At 40.3% G+C, this 19,233-nt stretch overlaps 1 protein-coding gene across 4 annotated transcripts in view; it reads right to left on the reverse strand.

Annotated features, from left to right (window-relative positions):
• COLQ (collagen like tail subunit of asymmetric acetylcholinesterase) overlaps positions 1–18,554 on the reverse strand; it is a 160,139-nt gene extending 141,585 nt beyond the window's left edge. For 2 of the 4 annotated variants that reach the window (XM_073630181.1, XM_073630180.1), the window contains exon 1: positions 18,097–18,554. In XM_073630181.1, coding sequence (XP_073486282.1) covers positions 18,097–18,202 — 106 coding nt within the window. In that variant the 5' untranslated portion in view covers positions 18,203–18,554. The remainder of the gene's footprint in view (positions 1–18,096) is intronic. The other 2 variants (XM_073630183.1, XM_073630182.1) reach the window with 1 other exon arrangement.
• Between the last annotated feature and the right edge of the window lie 679 nt (positions 18,555–19,233).

The following is a 19,233-nucleotide window of genomic DNA, read 5'->3' on the forward strand; positions in this document are numbered from 1 at the left end:
ACTGATCAATGTAATAGTGTCACTGGGCCCCAAAAAATGTCATTAGGCAATGTCGCAGTCCCACTAAAAATCGCAGATCGCCACCATTACCAGTAAAAACAATTAAAAAAAGATAAAAGTCCCTAAATCTATCCCATATTTTGTAGACATGATAACTTTTGCGCAAACCAATCAATATACGCCTATTGCGATTTTTTTTTACCAATATATATTGGCCTAAACTGAAGAATAAATTAGTTTTTTTTATATATTTTTTTTTTTGGATATTTCTTATAGTAGAAAATAAAAAAAGTTTTATTTTTTTAAATTGTTGGTCTTTTTTGTTTGTAGCGCAAAAAATAAAAACCGCAGAGGTGTTTAAATACCACCAAAAGAAAGCGCTATTTGTGGGTAAAAAAGATGTAAATTTTGTTTGAGTACAGCGTCGCACGACCACTCAATTGTCAATTAAAGCGACGCAGTGCCGTATTGCAAAAAAATGGCCTGGTCATTAAGGGGGCAAATCCTACTGGGGCTGAAGTGGTTAAAGGTGAACTCCAGACAGGTATGTATGTATACATCCATTAAATCATGTCCAACTCAGAGCAATTCTATGAGCCAGCTCTGTGAGCACCATGTTTGATACGCTTTAAATCCTCTTCCATAGCATTTTCTTGGCACATTTTTCACAAGGTAGGTCTTTCCTCATTTCAGAAGAATGTTGTAACATGTGCATAGCTACACATACTAGAGTCAATTCAGACAGGGGCCATTTATTCTACCACCAGACGGCAACAAATAATGTATTTATTAACAATGAAATATAGTTTTAATGCAATTTGTGCAAGTACCCTGCTGGCCAATCAGATACTATGACAACACAGGTTAAAGCGGAGTTCCAGTCATTTATTTATTAAAAGTCAGCAGCTACAAAAAGTGTAGCTGCTGAGTTTTAATAAACAGCCAATCACCTGTCCCACGGTCCAGCGGTGTACTTACCGCAGCTGTGTTCTCCCCGTTTCCTCCCTCGGAGGCGCCGGCATCTCTACTATGAGCACCCGGCTGTGACAGCTTGCAGCTCCAGAGCCAGGTGCCCACTGCGCATGTGCGAGTCGCACTGTTGTCTGTGACTGGTCCCAAAGTCTTCTGGGGCCTGTCATATGTCCCAGAAGACTTTTGGAAGGAGAACTTCTGCTTTCAAATGCCTAGGTGACCCGAACGGAAGTGGGAGCAGGTACCTGTCAAATCCGGGTACCTGCCCCCCCCCCAGTTTTACAAACAGGAGCTGGGGAGGAGGCCTTAAAGCGGAAGTTCCACTTTTGGGTGGAACGACACAGGGAAAAAGTATTGAACACATGGGAGGTGCAAAAAGGCATGGAAAGCCAAAACACCAGCTGAAATCTATCAGTAATTAGAAAGTAATCCTGCCCCTTGTCAATGCAAACTAATACCAGCTGGTTCACTCTCAAATGATGCCTTATAAAAAGGTGCCTCATTACCAAGGTGTCACACAAGAAACATCTCATGATGGGTAAAAGCAAAGACCTCTGCAACCTTATTGCTGCAAAACATACTGATGCCACTGGTTACAGAATGCTCCGGTGAGCACTGTTGGGGCCATAATCTAGAAGTGGAAGGAACATCATTTCACCATAACACGGACACGGCCAGGTGCTTCTAGCAAGATTTCTGACAGAAGAGTGAAAATAATTATCAGAAGAGTTGTCCAAGAGACAAGGACCACTTGTGGAGAGCTTCAGAAAGACCTGGAATTGGCAGGTACAATTTCAAAGAGAACAATAAGTAATGCACTCAACCGCCATGGCCTATATGCAGACTTTAGTAGGCAAGACTTCATTGCTGAAGAAAAAGCATGTTGAAGCTTGTTTAAAGTTTGCTGTACAACATTTAGACAAGCCTGTGAAATACTGGGAGAATATAGTCTGGTCAGATGAGATCATACACACCATATGTGGAGGTCAAATGGCACTGCACATCATCCCAAAAACAACATGTGCAGAGCTGGCAAACATACTTTCATTGAAGGAAGGTTGAATGGAAAAATGTACCAAAACATTCTTGATAAAAATCTGCTGCCATCTACCAGGATAATGAAGAAGAAACGAGGGTGGACATTTCAGCAAGACAATGATCCCGAACACAAAGCCAAGGAGACGCTAAATTAGTTTCAAAGAAAGAAAATACAGCTGCTAGAATGGCCCAGCCAATCACCTGACTTGAATCCAATAGAAAATCTATGGAAAGAACTAAAGATCAGAGTTCATAGAAGAGGCCCACGGAACCTTCACTATTTAAAGACTGTTTGTGTGGAAGAATGGGCCAAAATCACACCTGAGCAATGCATGCGACTAGTTTCTCCATACAGGAGGCATCTTGAAGCTTTCATTACCAACAAAGGATTTTGTACAAAGTATTAAATACATTTAAGTTAGCGTGTTCAATACGTTTTCCCTGTGTCATTCCATTTTATTACACATAACTTAATTTCTAAATGTAATTGTTTTGGTTTCTTTGTATGTATGTATTGCATGGGTTGTTACCGAGATGTGGTAAAAATTTCATGTCAATAGCACCTTCAGAAATATACTTACCTAGAAAAATGGTGACGTGGTCAATACTTATTTTACCCGCTGTATATCAGTGGGAGGAATTATGCCCCATTGTTAGTGTCAGTGAAAGTAGAGTGCCCCTTTGTTGGTGTTATTGAAAGGAATAGTGCTCCATCATTGCTGTCAGTAGGAGGAATTATACTCCACTGTTGATCTCAGTGGAAGGAATGATGCTTTGTTGTTGGTGTCTGTGGGAGGAACAGTGCCTCGTATCACTGGAAGGAATAGTGCTGCGCTATTTTTTAATTTTCCTAGAGTTGGGCTTTAGGGTTAATAAATGTAGAAGTCCTTCAACAAGTACTTCCACTGTTAATTTAGCTAATTTGGAGAAGTATCCTGATTCTTCAGCACAGGAAGAGTAACTAATTTTTAAACTGATCCATGCAGGACTTCTAAACTTTAAAGCAAAGGAATTACTATTTTTTTTCCCCAAAAATATATAACATGACCCTAAATCCTATTTGTTTAATACAGTTTTATCAGACCCACCCTTGATGCTATGTTTTCACTATTAGTATATTTGAACCACCCTCCTCTTGTTAGGTGGCTAGGTGTTAAATCTAGTTTTTGATTGCATTGTAGTGAATGGACCAGTGATTGTTTTGGTCTGTTCAGGGTTTTCTGAGCTGTAAGTTTGATTTCTCCCATTTGCTGCAGAAAGAAGTTTCCAGAGTATAGGGCAGGGAGATTCAAATGATCCATTGAATATTTATCATGCTCCAGCCAATCCCTGGATGAAGGCATCCAGAAGAAGGCTGGGGATTTGATAAATGTTTAGGAAGCGTTGTCAGAGTTTTTTCTCTCCAGGGAGGGTTCTGGTTTTCTTGGGGCTTCTGTCACTGGAGGCAGCTTTACTAAGACAAGAAATTGTAGTCTGGGTCTCAGCAGTTGCTGGGCTGAGGGCCTGGAGAAGATTGCCAATGGATGTTTGCTGGAGGACAATGCACTGAATTACTGATGTGGAGAAGGATCTTGTTATCCCCCTCACCGAGGATCTACCTGTGGATGTTGGGTGGCAGACAGCTTCAGGGACAATATGAGTAAAGACATTGCTGGAGACTATTAGTTGTGTAAGTGCCAGAGGGAAATTAAATGGCAAATACTGCCATATGGACTGCTGCTGTAGGGTCCTAGATATGATGACTATTCCTGTTACCTCTAGAAAAGCTGCTTTTGGAAGATTAGAGAGAGGTTTGCCCTCCTATAGTTGCTACTGATTAGTTTGGAGTATCCCCTAGACCAGTGGAGCCCAACCTGCAGGCCTTTGGTATTTGGTGTGCGGCCCTTTGATCTCAGTTTTAAATTGTCTTCTGCATCATATACCTGGCCAAAAACGTAGCATGCCCACACTCTCTGACCCTCATCTCCTCTATTAGGTCTGTTGTTTCTGACAGTCCTCTCAAGTATTAGATATATTGAAAATTATGTACGGCTCTTCTGTGGCCATGTTTGAGGCACCCCTTTAGCTCATCAGTTGACAATCACTGCCCTAGACTGAGCCTGAACTGTCGGTGTGCATGGGACTGAGCTTGTGTGACTGGCAGCCTCTGTGCTTTTGTGAAGGAACTGGGTACATTCTCAGTGGCCCCTTCAGGGGTAAGCGCCACACTTTTAAAAGCTTCTTAAGAAAAGGAACTGTGAGTATCTCCAAAGTTAGGGAAATCCCCTCTTGGGCAGCTGTCACCAGAACAAGTGTTAAAAGAGAGGCATGGCCAAAGCTTTTTTCCTCATTCCTGTGACCCAGTTTTGGTTTAAAGCCTGCTGTCAGCTGACATCACGGAACCAGTGCAGGCCCCGGAAGGATCCTGACTTTAAGGCCCCATTCACACCTGATTGTAGCGTTTTCAGGCAGAAAGTTGCACGATTTTACCGCAATTTTTGCAGCGGTTTTTACCCCGTTTTTGACGCGATTTTGTACAGGTCAGAAGGTCACCAATGTAAAAAGCAGGAAAACGTCCCAAATCTGGCTTTAAAAAAGTTCCAGAACTTGTTTGAGCTTCAGGCGGTTTGGAGCTTCTGGCTTCAGGCGTTTTGGAGTGGAGATGTGAACCATCTCCATAGAGAATAATTGATTTTTTCTCCTCCTTCAGGCTTCAAGCTACAAAACGCTCAGGTGTGAATGGGGCCTTAGAGCCTAAGCCAGATGCTCCTGCCCCTTCTGCAGCCCAGGGCTCCAGTGAGGGCTAGAAGGGCAGAGCAGAGAACCCAGAACTGAGCAATCAGTGGTCATGAGATTGCTCAGTTCTCAGTCCTAGAGCTGGCGGGGGACAGCTGCAGCATCGGACTGATGCTGCAGCCATATAGGTGAGTATGGATGTTTCTTTTTTTGATTTCCTACACTTCTCCTTTGATATTGAAGATTTCCCATTTATTCCTGCTTGAAAGACAACTTAAAATTTTTAATTTTCTCTCACTTTCAGTTTCATCGACAAGGTTTCCCAGGACAAGCAGAGAATGTAAATCACTCCAACGGGGAAACACAGCCAACAAAAGACAGAGGTTCTAATCCCCCACTCTAGCACAAGTTAAAAATAAACAAAAAATAAGTTGCACCCATGCTTCAGCCATTGTCAGTGCTCCCTCCTCTCCCCTGCAGCCCATTGACATAGGGGAGCTACAGATGCGGGATCGTGTCCCCAAAGCAGTTTAAAAATAGGTAAGTACACGGATATTTTTACAGGTTAGGCAGGATAGGTAGAAGGAGGGGGAGGGAACTTTTCTAGAAATAGACAGTGCTAGGCTTTTAATCCTCTTTAATTGTAGCTGAAGTCCAACTCAGTACAAACCAGTGTTCAAGCAGTCAAACATTGCATTTCCTCATCATGCAGCCTTTTCTAAGTTTACATGCCAGGATTAGTAAAGCTCCTGCTGTATTTCCAGGCCACTCAGATGTAATAGCTGCAGGTCTCATAGACCCTAGTGCTGCGGCCATGTCTCTGCATTCCTGCTCCTCCAGGCCATTCAAAGTACACACAACCCCAGATCTCGTTTTGTGAATGGTCAGCATAAGAGGAAGTTTAGGGCATGACTGCAGCACTGGCATCTATGAGACCTGCAGCTCTATATAACCAAGCAGCCCAGAAGTACAGCAGAAAGGCAATCCAAGCATGTAAACAAGCATATTAGCCAAATGTTGAAGAAAGCCTGCATTTCAAGGGGTTACTTTTGAGGAAAAGGAGCGATTTATTACTTTAACTCCGGTAAGGCAATTGTGCCTGGAGTTCAGCTTTAAGTAAAGCTATTGATTTAATGAGCATATGCGTGCACACCATAGAGATTTCCTTTTTAATAGCTGTCAGCTTCAAACTAAATAAAACATTGAGTTCATTTAGAGGATAAATCAGTAAAAAGTACCCGAGTCTAAATTTCTTCTTAGGGAATTATTGTCTATCCCTATGTAAATTCTATAAAATGAAAAAAAAATCTTGCCATGCATCATTAGGCTTTTACTACAGAAGAAACGAGATGCAACTAGGCGATAAATGAAAACCAGTGTTATATAGCAAACCCACAGCCACACGATACCTGTACACTAGTATATAAAATGGAGAAAGTTCTATCAGTTAAAGGTTACAATTCTGTTTCACAAGCAATACAATATACATTTAAATGCAAACGTGAAAAACATTTTGTGATGCCACAACCATTTTATACTACTTTCGAGTACACTTACCCATCATTCGCATACAAGAGCGGAATGAGACTCTGAGGCCCCCGAATGGCAAAGGAGGCCAATGCGGTACATAAAGCAAAAATTGGGTGAAAATTGGGCATGGCTACATAGCACCACATGTTTCTTGTAGTTTAGAGGGCCAGCAGGATCCTGCGTAAAATCTTGTCTGTACACTGTAAGCTTAAGTACCGTACACCTACAATACACATCATACAGCTCTGCCTCTTAGCTGCTAGGAGTACAAGACGCCCACCCCATGAGTATGCTTTAGACCAGGGGTCTCAAACTTGCGGCCCTCCAGCTGTTGCGAAACTACAAGTCCTATCATGCCTCTTCCTGATGGAGTCATGCTTGTAACTATCAGCCTTGCAATGCCTCATGGGACTTGTAGTTTCACAACAGCTGGAGGGCTGCCAGTTTGAGACCCCTGCTTTAGACTATTTTTAAACCTCATACTCTGGGCCCACAGATTCCTTGCAGTTAAGTCCACCCCTGGTACACAATTTTGTGCCAAATGCATTTTAAAGTAGAGCTCTAACCTAAACTGACTTATGAACTCTAACTGAAGTGGCAACGAGGGTGAGTTTATATGGCCATAGTTATGTGCGTAGTAAGACTGATTTAGAATTTCAGCTAAGAATCATTTTTCCTTACATTTCACATTGAAACTACTTGTGACAGTCTGCGGTGAGACACAGAACTCACTTACTTCCCCCTCCCATCTCAGACACCTGGTATGCTCGTCTTCTTGTGCAAAAGCTTGCTTGCTGAATAGTGAGACAGAAAAGGGAACAGCAAAGGGCAAACTGCAGAAAAACTGAAGTTTTGCATAAGGTTTAAAATATATGTTTTGCAGAACTTGTCTTGTATCTAAAATGTAGGTTGACTGTTAAAAGGTAAAATGTTTGTATAACGGAAATATTCGCTTGTGACACAACATATACTGGAAACATATATACACTGTGTAAGCTGTAACTGTTAACACTTGGCATCCAGACGAGAGTCGGGTCAGGTGTCCACTTTGGCCAAAGTGGAATAAACTCCCTTAAACGAGTCCTGTGTCCAGCAAAGTCATTTACTGATATTCTACCTGCTACCTCATAACAGGACCAAATAATAAGGCATGTAAAGCACTATTAAAGCACTTTGCTTATTTGAAAATAACATTAAAGTGGAACTACTGTCTTTAAAACATAATAAATAAAAAATCATCAACTACAAATACAAAAAACTGCTGACTTTTAATAAATTGACCCTTACCAGCCCAGGAGTCCAGCACTATCTGTGTGGCATGTCCCAGGAAGTTGCAGGCAAGGAGAGGGTTTGGCTAAACTTCCATAATCCTCGCCTAGGTGAGAACTGTGGAAGTGGGAGCGGGTACCTGTCATAAAAAGATACCTCCTCCCCACTCACAAAAAAAAACCTGAGAGGCACATTAGCGATACTATTAATTTTAAGTGAAGGTTCGCTTTAACATGGAAAGAGAAGTAAAAGGAACTTTCCATATTTGATTGTTACAATTATGCAGGTTTTAGGTACAATGATGCGAGTTTTAGTGTCTTCTATAAGTGTCAGTTTAAAGCCTACATAGTATATATTGCATAGTTACATAGCTGGTAAGGTTGAATAAAGACACCAGTCCATCCAGTTCAACCTGACAGTGTGTGTGTGTGTGTATGTCAGTATTTCACTACCATTTTCAATATCCTTGTACCTTGTGCTTTCTAAGAAACACATGTAAACATATTTTGAATCTATCTATTCTACACAGGGGACATATTCATTTAGAAAATCCCTAAATGCAAATTTTAAGATTCTTTCTTACTATTAGCCTCTTGCAGTTCCCAGTATTGCCAAATTACAGCAGAACCTCACTCCCTCAATCAACATTGACTATTTCTAATCCTTATGCTGCTAGCATTAGTAAATAGATAGCACAGCATATCATATTTACTTGTTTTGAACTTTTTTATTTTTTTATTTCTTTAGTTACTTCCTGGTTTTGAGGCCTAGGCAAATGATGTCATACATCCCAGAAATCTTCTGTGTGTTTTATCCAATGATTTCTCATGAAATTGGAGCATGGAGACATGGATGGATGGGGGAGTTTGAATATTAAATATGAATTAAATTGCATTTTTGTTTTTTGGTGTAGTTCTGCTTTAACACCAGGAAAAGAAGGGGCGGCACCATAGGCTTTATTATATTACACAGTGCAAAGGGAGCTGGCTGATAGTAAAGGAGAGACATAGGCATGCGCAGGGGGTGTGCCTGGTGTGCCTGGGCACACCCTAATCATCCCATGGGGCACAGATTCACCCTGATGATATTTCACCAAAGCCCACAATGGGGTTCTTAATAATTGTAAAAATTATTAAAAAAAAAAATTGTAATAAAATAATTCAAAAATAAATAGAAAACTACTGACCCCGTCCACTGCTCTACTGACACCGTACTGGTTTTAATACATATATATATTATATATTATATATTATATATATATATACACACACACTCACGTGTGTTTGAGCTTTGGGGTGCACACCCTAATGCAATAGGCTGCACACACCTATGAGGAGAGCCCAGTGCTGTTCTGATGGGTTTATTTCCTTTATAGTTCCCTGCAAAGTAAAAGCATAATGTGCTAGTATGCATCGCATACTAGCACATTATGTGCCACTTACCTGCAAACAAAGCCTGCACAGTCCCCACTGGAGGCTGCATCCATGTTCACCCCTCTTCCTTCTGGGGCTACGGACTCCGGCTCTGTGACTGGCTGGAGTCGCGTGAGGTCACTCCCTCACATGCGCGCAGGAGCCACCAGTCACAGCACTCGCTAGTGAAGGATCATACAGAGGGCTTTTTCTTCGCAGCGCATGCGCCGATGACATCATCAGCACACTACAAGGTAAATATCTCCTAAACGTAGGATGTACGGTACAGTGGATATTTACTGTACCTACAGGTAGGCCTTATTATAGGCCTACCTATAAGTACAACTTCCCCATGGAGGTTTACAACCTCTTTAACTGCACTACAGAAAAGTGAGGCCAGTAGCAGTGCTGGTTGATAGGGAGTCTGGAATAAAAACTAGCTAAACAGAATTACAGTTTTTCGATAGTTCACAGTAATGAAATTCAACTCTAGTTTAGCGGTTAACTTATACTTCCACTCAGTAGCTGATCTCCAAAACAGATAATCAGCCGCACAAAGTTATCCTTTCCATAAAAAACAGCCCATAAGCTAGGGTTGCCACCTGTCCGGGATTTACCCAGACAGTCCGGGTTTTGAATCTTGTGTCTGGGTTTCAGGCAGACTGAAACCCGGACACATTATTCAGACTGACTGTGGCTCCCCAAGTAACCAAGATAGTCACACACAAATCTGTTGCCATCCGGGAGCTGCGATCGGCTGTCTGTGGGCAGATTCGACATTACTGAGGGGCAGGGCGATGATGTCAGCAAAAGCAATTTGGCTACACCCACTGTTCACTGCTGCACACTATGCGCACCGCATTTCTACTCTCCTTGGGGCACCCAAAGGTGTCCCAGGCCTCTAAATGTGAGACTTCCGTCAGGCTTTAAGCACTAGTTTCTTGCTCAGATCTGACTGCCCTATACATTTACAGCAAGACAATAATAAAATGCCCAGGATACTAGCAGGGGTGTTTTTATAAGTATTTTAAAGCACATTCCAAAGTTTTAAGGCACAAAAAATACCTGTAATGACCATCAAGACTAAGAATGCATGGGGGGTTATTTACTAAAGGCAAATCCACTTTGCACTACAAGTGCAAAGTAAGCTTGAAATTACACTTTGAAGTGCAGTCGCTGTAGATCCGAGGGGGACATACAAGGAAAATAAAAAAGAGCATTTTAGCTTGCACATGATTGAATGATAAAATCAGCAGAGCTTCCCCTCATTTCAGATATACCCCTCAGATTTACAGCGACTGCACTTCCAATTGCAATTTCAAGGGCACTTTGCACTTGTAATTTGCACTTGTAGTGCAAAGTGGATTTGCCTTTCATAACTAACCCCCCTAGTGTTAAAAAAAAATACTATGGGGGAAGTCTCTGGATTGAAAGTGAATATTGCAGCAAACAATATGCGAGACTTCAGTCAGGCTTTAAAGTCTAGCGTCTTGCCCAGATCTCACTGCCTGCTACATTTACAGCAAGAAGACCATAACATGTCTGATATACTAGCAGGGAGGTTTCTGAGCATCTTCAACATACTTGTTAGTATTTTACAAGAGTTTCACATTTTGTATTTGGAAGCACATTGCTGAGTTTTGAGGCACAGAAAAGACCTGTAATGAGCATCTTAGTACTTTGTGACTGTTTTGCAAATATTTTTTATAGTCTAAAATAAAAAAGTGCTTGGACATGCAAAGAAATGCTTGTAATGTGAATGAGCCCTTAAATGTGACAGGCTAAAACATCAGAATTCGTGGCCCCATTCACACTTGAGCTGAGCATCTTTGGTCTTTTTTTCTGGCAATTTATGAGCATTTTTATAGGCATTTCAGGCTTGGTTCTGTTTTTGCCATTGGAAGTAAGTTACTAGGCGAAAAAACAAATAAAAAATGCATGTTACACACCCTTCCAATCACCCCAATTGAAGTGTATTGGGGCCAAACACGAGACTCTGGTCCAGAAGAAGCTCATGTACTTTTTGAGCAACAAGCTCAAGTGACACCAAGCTCAGGTTTTAATATACTGGAAATCCAAGTGTCAAGCATTGAAGTGCTTCCAGTGAAGCTTCAAATCCTGTGAACAGGGCTTTCACATTGCTGTCATATAAGAGTGTTTCATGCTAGTGATTTCTTTAAAGGAAATCTATTTCTATTTCTGACCTTCTCTTCTGAAAATAATAATTCCCTGGATGTGTTGGTCAAATTTAAATCTGAACTCCGATCTGGGGGGGGGCTGGGTCAGCAAAATGTGATTTTTGTAAGCTGACCAGAGTCGGCTTTAAAGCTGTACTCTAGGCAGTTCTGTAATCATTTATGCATCATTAAATGTCTTTTTGTAAGTAGTATAAGTAGCTGAATTTCCCTAGGTATCGGCCCTTTGCAGTCGGTGTATATCAGGGCTGGAGTTTGAGAGAAATAAGCAGTACAAGGGAACCAATCAATTCATGTGCTGACAAAAAGCATGCTGTCCAGCCTAAGCTAAAGGTGAGTCCAGGATGAACTGGGCTCAGAGGAAGTGAGTTGAATGATGCTGACCATCAGACTAAGCACATTTAGTGGCATGTAAGGTGAATATTGCAGAGAAAGCTGGATTTGTTATAATATTTTCAAATGGCTAATCATTTTAATCTGGAAGATAAAAAAAGTCTATTTATTCACGTAGTTTTGTTTTTGTTGTTCACAGTGTAACATTTGACTTCTGTCATCTTTGTATATATAGGGCTTAAACTACAAGGGGTGCACAGGGTGCAACAATTACAGATTCCTAAGGCTGAAATTGCCAACCTTATTACACCCTCTTTACTTATCAGCTCGTACTCATACAAATTCACACATTCAAATTCACATCCCATTTTCTATTCTATATCCTGCAGTTTTGGCTTTTGAAGCCAAAGAAAGAGGAACCTTTGCCCCGATTTATTAAAATGTAGCATTCCGAGTGCTAAGTGCTTCTGTTACATGAGATATGAAGGAGTTTCTTCTCAGATCAGTCATAATTTACATAGCATAACAAGAAAGAAGTGTGTAAGTACGCTGAGCAAACACTTTTGTGTTTGCCCCTATTTATCATGAGCTGAACTTAAAGATCTACGAATTTTTCTATGTACACAAAAGGCCTATTTCTCTCAAATATTGTTCACAAATCTGTCTAAATCTGTGTTAGCGAGCACTTTTCCTTTGCCGAGATAATCCATCGACCTCACAGGTGTGCCATATCCAGATGTTGATTAGACAGCATGATTATTGCACAGGTGTGCCTTAGGCTGGCCACAATAAAAGGCCACTCTAAAATGTGCAGTTTTATCACACAGCACAATGCCACAGATGTTGCAAGTTTTGAGGGAGCGTGCGATTGGCATGCTGACTGCAGGAATGTCCACCAGAGCTGTTGCCCTTGAATTGAATGTTCATTTCTCTACCATAAGCCCTCTCCAAAGGCGTTTCCGAGAATTTGGCAATACATCCAACTGGCCTCACAACTGCAGACCACGTGTAACGGCACCAGCCCAGGACCTCCACATCCAGCATCTTCACCTCCAAGATCGTCTGAGACCAGCCACACACCTGTGCAATAATCATGCTGTCTAATCAATAATCAAGCATCTTGATATGCCACACCTGTGAGGTGGATGGATTATCTTGGCAAAGGAGAAGTGCTCACTAACACAGATTTAGACAGTTTTGTGAACAATATTTGAGAGAAATGGGCCTTTTGTGTACATAGAAAAAGTTGTAGATCTTTAAGTTCAGCTCATGATAAATAGGGGCAAACACAAAAGTGTTGCATTTATGATTTTGCTCAGTGTATATAGGGGTGGGTGGCACTGCCAAAAACTCAAAGGTGCAGTGACTACAATCAATCAAAGCAAGAATCCTCCTATATGTTCATGTGCATGAACCTTCATATAAATCATGTGCTGACAAAAAAGTGCGTGTGTGTGCCACAAAAACAATGAATTAGTTCATAAATAAAGCGCTATGCAAAATATATATATATAATGATGGCAAAAAATATAATAAAAAATAATGTCCTTGTAAGTGACTTAAAAAATGGCTTATGCAAATAATGTCTTAAAGTGACTTTTAAGGACATTTATCTGCATAAGCCATTTTTAAAGTCAGTTACAAGAACATTATTTTTTATTATATTTTTTGCTGCCGCTATATATATATATATATATATATATATATATATATATATATATATATATATATATATATATATATATATATATATATATTTTGCATTAGCACTATTTAGCACTATTTATGAACTAATTCATTGTTTTTGTGGCACACACAAGCACTTTTTTGTCAGCACATGATTTATATGAAGGTTCATGTACATGAACATATAGAAGGATTCTTGCTTTGATTGATTGTAGTCACTGTACCTTTGAGTTTTTGGCAGCGCCACCCACCCCTATATACTTACACACTTACTTTACTTCACTTTGTGGAGTTCTCGGGGGAGGCAGCAGCCACATTTACACCTAAACGTGGAAAACAATATATATTATAACGAGAAAGAAATTTGGACCTTTCACATAATTAAAAGGCCACAAAATGCGAGTATGGTTTGATGGGGAAAAAATGTTGTACTAGCATATATAGGTAATATACATTTTGAATTTAAATTCAAAATGTCAAAATTCAAAAGATTGTGTGTGATGACAATGCAACCAATCAAATTATTAATAGGAAAAAATGCATGTGCTGACAATGCAAACAATCCAGTTTCAGCTGTTTTTTTTTAACTTTGTCTGCTGCGGGGTAATTAAAGAGGAACTGCACATAATTTGTAATAAAAACATCTTTGCCATTCTGAAGCTTCCCTCCAACCACTTTGCATATTATTTTATATATACTGTAATTCTGTACTTGCCAAATATTCTGCAGAAATCTCCCTCCCCTGAGTCTGGAGGAGCAACCATTTTAACTGTGGGCAGCTGAAGCTGCTGTCTGTTCACTTTCTGGATTTACAGAGACACACAGAGGCACACCTCCAGCTCTGCAGCTCTCATTGGCCTTCCTGGCAAACTCTCACAGAGTGAGAGAGAGAGAGCTATGCATGATGTCATAAGCCCCTAGGCTTTTTACCAGACAAGAAACAAGAAGTGGGCTGTTTAAGGTATTTACTGGCAGAAAAAAATATTTTACTATCCAAAGTTAAAAAAAAGTGCAGAAGATTTAATAGATGGAAATTTGAAAAAATTACTGAAGGTCCGCTTTGGAGAAGTGGCCAAACATAGATCTACTGTATACTTAAAAAGACAAGTATAAAAAAAAAAAAAAAATTACATATGTACATTTCTAAAAAAGGGGGTGGACTAAATGGACCATTTGGTCTTTTTTTCTGCCACCACCCTTCTATGTTTCTGTGTTTGAATTTGAGAAGCTAGGAAAAGTCTTTAACACTACGGAACAAGTCCAGTTAAATGTGAATATACATTATATTGCTAGATAAAAATGGTAAAGCCTAAAAAAGTGCATCAAATACTCACTTTACCTTCCTAGTCCCACTTTCTAAAGACATTCTCATTAACTGCTTGCCGACCAACCGCCGCCATTATACCGTGGCAGGTCGGCACGATCCCGCAAACCGTCATAGCTATACGTTGGCTCGCGGGATCGGGATAGCAGTAGCAGTGCACAGCGGGGGTGCCGATGCTCGTGGCCAATGGTTGCGATGACCGCCGGCCACGAGAGATCGCGAACACAAGGGACAGAACACGGAAGTCTGTGTTCTGCTCTGAGAGGAGTGACAGATCGTGTGTTCCTATTAGCTAGGAACCACGATCTGTCACTTCCTCTAGTCAGTCCACTCCCCCTTCAGTTAGAATCACCTCCCAGGGAACACAATGAACCCCTTGATTGCCCCCTAGTGTTAGCCCCTTCACTGCCAGTGACATTTTTACAGTAATTAATGCATTTTTATAGCACTGATCGCTGTATAAATGCCAATGGTCCCAAAAATGTGTCCACCATAATGTCACAGTCACAATAAAAATCGCAGATCGCCACCATTACTAGTAAAAAATAAAATAAAAAAATTAAAATGCTATAAATCTATCCCCTATAACTTTTGCGCAAACCAATCAATATACGCTTATTGCGATTTTTTTTACCAAAAATATGTAGAAGAATACATATCGGCCTAAACTGAGAAAAAAATTGCTTTTTTAAAAAAAATGGGGATATTTATTACAGCAAAAAGTACAAAATATTGTGTTTTTTTCAAAATTGTTGCTCTTTTTTTCTTTATAGTGCAAAAAATAAAAAAAACCCGGAGGCGATCAAATACCATCAAAAGAAAGCGCTATTTGTGGGAAATAAAGAACGTCAATTTTGTTTGGGTGCAGCATCACACAACCGCGCAATTGTCAGTTAAAGCAACGCAGTGCTGAATCGCAAAAAATGGCCCGGTCATTCAGCAGCCAAATCTTCTGGGGCTGAAGTGGTTAAGATGTGTATTAGAATCAGGACAAGAAAATCTTAGAGCTTAGGGCCAAAGTATCTGGCACTGACTGCCAATGCAGTACAATTCTAGATTTCAATCTCTTTACTGCTACTCTTGGCAGGATTTTACTCATTCACACACAGGTCACTGCAGATTTTAGAGAGGAACATGTTAGGTTCATCCTTTACAATTTAATGTTATCCACAGAATACCAAGAACATTATCAAGCCAGGATCATTAAAGTACCTCCCCACTGTATTTTAATGCAGAAAAAATGATCACTCTAATAATGGAGATGGAGGTTACAAAATATAATCTCTGCAGGTACAAAGGTGAAATCATTTCGTATAGATGTTGATTTATGGTTGCAATCAAGCAAAAATAAACTTAGGTCAATTTATATTCCAGCGCTGTTTTTAAAGCAACATTTTGTTATAAGACTTGGATAGTAAGTGATACATATTATCAATGATACATTTGTTCATTTCATTAAACTGAATACCTTATATTCAATCACTGTAGTATTTAATGCAATTTTACTGCATTATTGATTTTTTGGTTGTGTAATCTAGCACAACAAATGGAGTGGGTCTGGTAGTTTTACAGTATATGAAAAAATAAATGATACAACCTTTATAAGATCATATACAGAAAATGTGAGACTAATGTACCAAAACGGATTTAATTTCTGCAAGATAAGTGAGCCTCCTCTTGTTCCCTTCAATTTCCCTGCAAATTTAAAGAATGCTCTTAAATCATGGGGAGCAAAAGGAAGTATTACTCACAGTTCAATGTATTATTTTGTGTTTTGCTTTGTGTATTTGTCGCTTTTTAAAATGTATACTGTTTTTATCAAACAATGCTCACCTTTACATTCCAAGGAGTGGGAAAGATCAACAAACAATGAACTAAAAGCAACATGGATTTTTACACAGAAAATGAATTTTGTAATATGCCATCTCCTCTACATTTACCATATTGATTACATTTTCCGCACTTTGCCTTATTTTTTTTTCAATAAGGCAGTGCCCCAGACTAGGAAATTCCTTGCATCCTATTTATATACATAGCAAACATTACTTCGAATTAGCCCCTTGTAAATGCAATATGGAACAGAAGGTTAGTGATGTATAAATTGCATCAAAATAGACATATAATGCTTTGTATTGTTTTTTAACCCCTACTGTATATGAATTAAATGAAAAGGATATCTATTGAATATTATATAAAGCATATTCATAGAGTAATATATAAAATCATACAAAATAACAAGATCTTTAAGGCTATATTGGAATGTTGAAAATAATACAATTTAGTAGGTATTACAGCCCCATATATTATCAAATGCATACATGCTGTGCAGGTCCTAATGCAGCTTTTCTCAACCAGAGTTCGGTGAAACCTCTCAGGGTTTCCTCCAGAGGTTGCTAGGGGTTCCTTATGAAGAGAGCTGTGGCACATTAATCTCCTGCCTCCACCGACCACCAATGTAAGGTGTCACATCCCCAGATCACCAATGTAAAGAGCTCACTTCTACACGGACCACCAATGTAAGGTGTCACTTCTATACTGATTACCCATGTAAGGGGTCTAATCTACACTGATCCCCAATCTAAGGGGTCACTTTTACACCAACCACCAATATAAGGGGCGACTTTAACACAAACCACCGATCTAAGGGGTCACTTCTACATGGATTACCAATGTAGGGGGTCATGTCTACATCGGCCACCAATGTAAGGGGTCACTTCTACAATGACCACTAATGTAAAGGGTCACTTCTGCACTAACCTCCAATCCAAGGGGTCACATCTACGCCGACCACCAATGTAGGGGATAATTTTTACACTGACCACCAATATAAGGTGCTACTTTTACTCCAACCACCAATTCAAAGGGTCACTTCTACACCAACCACCAGTGTAAAGTGTGACTTTTACCCTAGCCAACAATTTAAGGGGTTCCTTCTACACCGACTACCAGTGTAAGGGATCATGTCTACAATGATCACTACTGTAAGGGATCATTAAAATTTTCTTTTCAGATCATTGCTATTATTTAATTTCATAATCATTCAGTACATTAATCTCTACAACATCCTGATCACACTAATGCACCGTGTATGGGACCTGAAACAAAATGTCAAGGGTTCCTCCATGGTAACAAAAAAAAAAAAAAAAAGGTTGACAAAAGCTGTCCTAATGCAATATAGAGCCCTGGAGTTTGAAGCTACATTCTTAAATGATTTACTAGAAAGAACATCTGTTTTCCAGCTGATCTAGCATGACAAGCATCCTCATGCATGGCGCTTTGCAGGTTTAGAAGTTACCAAATCAATGACCTTATGAATATTTCACTGTACGAGCTAAAAGGAGACTGGTAATGTCTCTATTCCTACATACGGTGGTCAGTGCCTTTCTTGTCCTTGCTTCAGTTCTACACCGGTTATCCCAGACCAAAATAGAAGTCAACATGCAGACAAACAAGCTGCAGGTCAAGAACATTCTACAGAACTGAGCAGCAGGACAATAAATATGAAGTATCAATGAAAAGATGACTGCAGATATATCACATGCATGCAGCCTGCAGGTGCAATGGCAAATCAAATACCTATGAATGGGATGCTTGGGGAAAATATATCCAAAGTGCTGATTACCTGCAGGTATTGGGAAGACACTGTCCATGAAGGAAGTCTGGGAGAGGACATAACAGAAAAAAAGCTGGAGGTATAATCCAATTGCAATTAGTCTGACTGCAACCATGCTGGCAGCCCCTGCAGGAAAAAGCCCCTTGTGTAGAAAGTGAGCTCAGGCTGAGTGGAATCTGTATGTGTGTGTGTGTGCCAGTGTCTGTATGCACCCTGCTGCCTCCACCCAGCCAGTGGGTGTGTATCAGACTACAGGCTTGTGTGTCTGCCACCTTGAGCCTATCAGTGTGTCTTCCCTGGATTGTGTTTAATTCTCTTATACAGTGTAGATCAGGATTGTGCAGTTTGTGTCCTCCTTCCTTCCTTTCTTTCACAGCCAGTCAGTGTGACCCTCCTGTGTGTGTGTCCAGAGGAATGTCTGCACACAGCTCTCCCTCAACCTGCTCCTCACTGATATATTTAACTCAGGCTGTGTGAAAAGCCTGCTGGTGTATTGAGTTATGGCTCAGAAAGGGGACCCTTTCCACTGACTATTACATTCATATATTTTTACCTCAGGCTGTCACCTCTAGGTGATACAAAGCAACCATTTCCCTCTGTGATAAATAGTTATCTTTCATATAAAACTCTTGTTAGAGGCTAATGACACACGAGCAACTCTGTCATTAGCGATCCTGTGACTGATAATTTGTCAAAATCCTCAGCGGCAGGATCACTAGGAGCCCATTCACACTATGTGCCGGATCGTGAATTGTTCCGCATGGAAAAACACAGGTAACTGCATTGAAACACAGAAAAGAATCGTTTTTGGTGTGTCATGTTCACACTAGAACGCACTGGGGGTTATTTACTAAAGGAAAATCCACTTTGCTATGAAAGTGCACTTGGAAGTGCAGTCACTGTAGATCCGAGGGGGACATGCAAGGAAAATAAAAAAACTGCATTTTAGCTTGCACATGATTGGATGATAAAATCAGCAGAGCTTCCAATCATTTCAGATCTACCATTTAGATTTAGAGCGACTGCACTTTCAAGTGCACTTGCAGTGCAAAGTGGATTTGCCTTTCGTAAATAACCCCCACTGTGTCACTGCATTCCAGAGCTGTGCAATATCCTGTAACATTAAAGAGACCCTCTACCGCAGGG

Source organism: Aquarana catesbeiana, linkage group LG05 (genome assembly GCF_042186555.1).
Source record: "Aquarana catesbeiana isolate 2022-GZ linkage group LG05, ASM4218655v1, whole genome shotgun sequence".
NCBI classification, from domain to species: Eukaryota; Metazoa; Chordata; class Amphibia; order Anura; family Ranidae; genus Aquarana; species Aquarana catesbeiana.